Raw genomic sequence first — 5,193 nt, 5'->3', positions numbered from 1 at the left:
TAACATAAAGATATATATCTAAAGAAATATTTATTCCTGAGAAATTTTTGCGCGAATTTACTATGGAATTAACAAATCTTTTCAAAGAGACAGACTATACCACAAGAAAAATATATTCATAAATACAATAAACAAAGATACAAAATAAACATGTAGAAAATTCATCTGGATTATTTAATGCCAGTCAGATAAAGGAAGAAGTTATTTGAAAAAAAAAAAAAAAAAAACCAAATGATTAATCAGGAATATACATATATACATATATATATAAGTGAAAGCAATACTCAACCGTGGTAGTTGTGAAATTGTGAGTAAATAGAGATAAATCCGAAACTTCATAAGACGTCTTCATCGTTTACATTGATAAAAGCAATGAGCCAGTATTTGCATCGTTGTATGTAGTTTCAACAATCCAATGAGATTTCGCCTAATGGCAAAACGTAAGTGACGTCAGGAGAAAATTGCTCGTTCGTTTTCCCGCAGTCTGTTTCTTAAGTGGTTCATTGGCTACATGATCTTAAAACTAATCATGAAACTAATCACGACTTATTTATTTATTTATTTATCTATTTATTTATTTTTCTATAAGAAGAGCAAATCAAATAATCCATAAATCGTTTCCTTTTCTAAACAAAGTGCTCTATAATGTAATTACGTATCCTTTGACGTATAAATCAAAGAATATCCACGTAAATAAGTTGGGCGAAAAAAAAGTGAAAATAAATAACGTGGCTGTATGGTAAGAAATTTGCTTCCCAACCGCTTGGTGTGCTTGTCTCCGTAACTCTGCGGTACAGCGAAAGAGACAAAAGGAATAAGTTCAGGCTTAAAAATTAAAAAAATAATTTAAAAAAACATAAGTACTGGGGTAGATTTGTTCGACTAAACTTCTTCAAGGTGGTGCTCCAGCATGGCCGCAGTCTAACGACTGAAACAAGTGATAAGATAAAGATAAAAGAAAAGATCTGTAGATTAATAAGCATTGTAAGAAGAAACTTTACGGCCTTCCTAATTGCGCCTGCGAGCGTCTGATCCTGCGTTCCTCACTCTTGCTATGCTTATGAATGATATGTTTCTTTATAAAAATCATTGTAAGCCATGTTTTAACTAAAAGGCTAATATACAGAAATTTAGTATATTTGAAATAAATTAAAAACCCCAAAAATCTATATTTAGATGATACGCACGTGCATAAATCCCCAGTTTCATCAAAATATATATTTACGAAACAAGCAAACAAATAAATAAATAAATAAATAAGTATATAAACGAAATCCTTTTTACTACGGATGATAAGAGAACGTTATACTTTCGAAACCGAAAGTATATTTATAGAAATGATTTGTCTATAAATATTCCCCACGGATACACATAGATTCATGCATCCAAACAGATATACACAAACTCTCTCTCTCTCTCTCTCTCTCTCTCTCTCTCTCTCTCTCTCTCTCTCTCTCTTTCTCTATACGTGTATGTATGTATATATGTATGTATGTATGTAAAAATAAATGTACGTAGTTATAAATTGGTCCCTTTATCTGAGATGGAGTTAAATTAGATTTAATTACTTAAAATATGCCTTTCCATCTTATAATCACGCACATTTACATTTTTAAGTAATCATTTGAATTTATTAGATGTGCTCTCGAATACACTGACGTGGATAACTATGCCAGCGCCCTGTTAATAATGTACAGTTACAGAAGCGATCGACACTATACTGAGAGAATACAAGGGATCTACAGGAGCACATACAAACCTAGACTGCTAGGCAACTAGACACTTGGAGGAGCAAGTCCGTGTTGACCAGCAGCAATTTCTTTCGATGGGCTGAGGACCTGAGGAAGGTGCTTTGAGTCTGGACCAAACCTTCGGATGGATAGGAACAAGGAGGAGGTCAGGAACAGGGTGGCTAATCCCACACAGAAATATGCCGGGAGAATGTTGCATCTAAAAGGTCTGGCGGAATTAGCTAATGCATACATAGCAGTAGTGTACTACCGCCTCACCGTCATGCCTTGTCCTAAGAAACATCTGACCAGATTTCAGCGTTTGCATTTACGCTTCTCTTGGAAGGGTCAGGGTCCGATGATCAGTAAGTTGATCTGTTGTCAACATCCACTCTGTAGTGGTCTTGGAATGCCGTCCCTTGTGATGTTTTGGTGCGCGCTGACGCTGACACCCTTGCAGGAATACCTGGATCACTTCGATGGCGTCTTCGACGTCGACGCCATCGAAGTGGAAAACAAAGATGAATTGGCATAGGCGTCTTTCGAGCGGCACACCTCTCTTCAACTTGACTCTTTGACCGAGCTGCAGTCATTAGTCAAACGTAAACCAAGTTTGTGTGTTTGGCATCTAGAATGTTGCCAGGTACTCACAGCACTGTACCAGCTGGACAAGGCCTTCATCAGGAAAACAACTCTAGATTTTTATAGAGGACTAGTTGAAGGTATAAGCAACAACGACTCGGGATTTACTCTGAGCATCAACGGGAACAGTCCAGGTATTCTCTTCTGGGGGATTTTCAGGTTGGGGACTATGGACAACTTCCAAAATTCCTTAGCATGCCAATGCTACAGATGTGTTAGAGATATGCTCTCCAGGCACGGAAGAACAAATGACCGAACCTGTCTGAGAAGCATGCAGGGTGAGGTGGTGGAAGACGGGAAATCGTCTTGTACATCATCGTTCAGTATCCATTGGCGAATTATGGGCTTGTGTCGAACAAGTAAGTTTTTCTGTTTGGGTGGCTGTGACAAAGGAAGTATTGTGTTGGACTCATCTAAAATGTTTGAAGGCAGCCATTTTCCTACTTGACCTAACTCTCATCAACTTCATCTATTATCTTTGGATTCCCTTCTGGCACCTTTCAACTTCTGTTCACTATTGATATCAAAAGTTTATATACAGTGGTCCCACACAACGAAGGACTTCTTGCACTTAAACATTTTCTAGACCTTCGGCATGACCCCAGCCTGACACCTACACACTTCTTCGTCTGGCCGAACTTGCCCTCTCTCTCAACTGCTTCTCATTTGCGAGGGAGTTTTACCAACAGGCTCGGGAGTGGCCATGGGAACGAGAATGGGCTTCAGCTGTGGGAACCTGTTCGTTGGCTACGTTGAGGCCCAAATATATTCAAAATTCACTGGTCTTACTCCTGAGCTATACGGTCGCTATATCGATGAGTATATCGGCGCGACCTCACTCTCCCGTGAACAACTGAACTCTTTCCTCTTCTTCATCCAATCCTTCCATCCTGCCCTCGAATTCTCCTGCACTATCTCTCTTTCGTCGAATTTCTCGACATTTCTGTCAGCACCCACCACTCCGCTCTTACTACCTCCATCCACCACAAACACGCTGACTTATACTCCTACATTAACTCCTCCTTCTCCCAATCTACCACATCAAGCTCTCCGTTCCCTACTCCCAATTCCTCTGTCTGCGCAGTCTCTGCAGTGACGACCATAACTTTGAGGCTCAGGTACAACTCATGGATCGCCACTTCATCCTACGTGAATATACCCTCACCATTATCCACACTGCCCTTGCCCAGGCACGATCTGTTGACCTGCTTCTGCTCTTTCTCCTCGTACCCGCCCCACCCTTACCTGTCTTCTGTTTCCAACGCATCATTTTCCGAACCTTCCGGCGACTCCAGTCTGACCCCTCCACCTAGCGCATCTTCCTTAACCTAATCCTTTCCTCCTTCAAACAAGCCCATAACCTGCGTGACCTCCTGGTCCACAGTTTCTTCCCTACCTCTGCCTCCCAGTCTGGCTCTTTCCCCTGCTCCCGTCCACGCTGTCGCGCCTGCCCCTACCTCTCATAATCACCATTCTCACAGGCACCCATCACTGTCCCTATCATGTCACCGACTCCTTTACCTGCACTTTTAGTAATGTCATTTACTACATCTGCTTTTTCTGTCCATCCCTATACATTGGTCAAACGGGACGCCGCCTGGCTGACCGGTTCGCGGAGCACCTCCGGGATATCAGACTCGGCAATGACACCCCGTTCTCGCGCTATTTCCACTCTACTGGTCATTCACCACAACATCTGTCTGTGTTCGGACTGTCTCTTCACAGGGGCCACTCGAACTCAGCCTTCGCCGTGAACAAGAATTAATCTTCTCTCTTCATTTCTTTGCTCCACATGGGCTCAACTCACCTCCTCTCTTCATCTGACTCCAACCACACCTCCTCTCCTTGTTTGACACCAATCCAACACGGATTCCCACTCACTTCCCACACCCTCCACCTACACACCTGCATACCGCTCACCTCAGTACCCTCACCCACAGGCACCACTATACACACACCCATACACACTGTTCAACTCATCAATACACGCACACCCACAATACCTTCTCATTGAACACACACTTCTTAGCACCCACACAACACACCATCATCCACACACACACACAATAGCGTCACCACACATACTACTATATGAGCAGCCACACGCACCGTTTAACTCACTACTCACACCATACATCATCATGCATACTCCCACGCCCTCACAAGCACATAATACCTGAACACAGACATTATATACACGTACATACATATACACACATGCAACACGCATAAACACATTCAACACACATAGACAAAGATAACTTTCGCTCACATAAATACACTGTACACATGCGCACTATTTGGTCAGTGACACACACACATACATACACATGTGCACACACCACGTGAAAAAGCACACATCAACTGCTACACACAACACACAAATATACACACACGTTACGCACATACGCTACACACGCACACACACAGACACACGTCAAACTCATTCGCTCCCATTCACACATACATACACACTCACACACACCATTCTCACATACACACCTACGCTTGCGCACCCCTCTTGTTGGGGAGGGGGGTCACCATGAATTATCTCCCCTTCATTCATTCAACTTCTTCTTTTATTATCTCCCTTTCATTCAACCTCTTTATTTCCAATCATTCACCATGTTGGGCCACTGAACTCAACACGTTTTTTTTTTTTTTTCATTCTCTCTCTATTTGTTTCCTCTTATTCCTTTCTGTCGAAGAGCATAGGCTCGAAACGTAAAATACTTTTCCACTTTTTCCGAGCGTCAAACTAATACACTCGCTGATTCTTCTGACACCTGTCTTCGTCTTTGTTTTTCTATAAATATATTGT

The 5,193-nt window shown here is 41.9% G+C and overlaps 1 protein-coding gene across 2 annotated transcripts in view; it reads right to left on the bottom strand.

Annotated features, from left to right (window-relative positions):
- The window catches only part of LOC106884368 (sodium-dependent dopamine transporter), a 242,943-nt gene that overhangs the window by 194,892 nt on the left and 42,858 nt on the right, over window positions 1-5,193 (bottom strand). The window contains exon 1 of one of the 2 annotated variants that reach the window (XM_052967984.1): window positions 290-573. The exons of the other annotated variant lie outside the window; for it this stretch is intronic. Coding sequence (XP_052823944.1) covers window positions 290-352 — 63 coding nt within the window. The 5' untranslated portion in view covers window positions 353-573. Of the gene's footprint in view, window positions 1-289; window positions 574-5,193 lie in introns of those variants that run through there. 2 annotated transcript variants of the gene reach the window in all.

The sequence above is a fragment of the Octopus bimaculoides genome, chromosome 1 (genome assembly GCF_001194135.2).
Source record: "Octopus bimaculoides isolate UCB-OBI-ISO-001 chromosome 1, ASM119413v2, whole genome shotgun sequence".
In the NCBI taxonomy this organism is placed as follows: Eukaryota; Metazoa; Mollusca; class Cephalopoda; order Octopoda; family Octopodidae; genus Octopus; species Octopus bimaculoides.
Note: the sequence above shows the minus strand (reverse complement) of the source record. Positions and strands in the feature narration are given on the sequence as shown.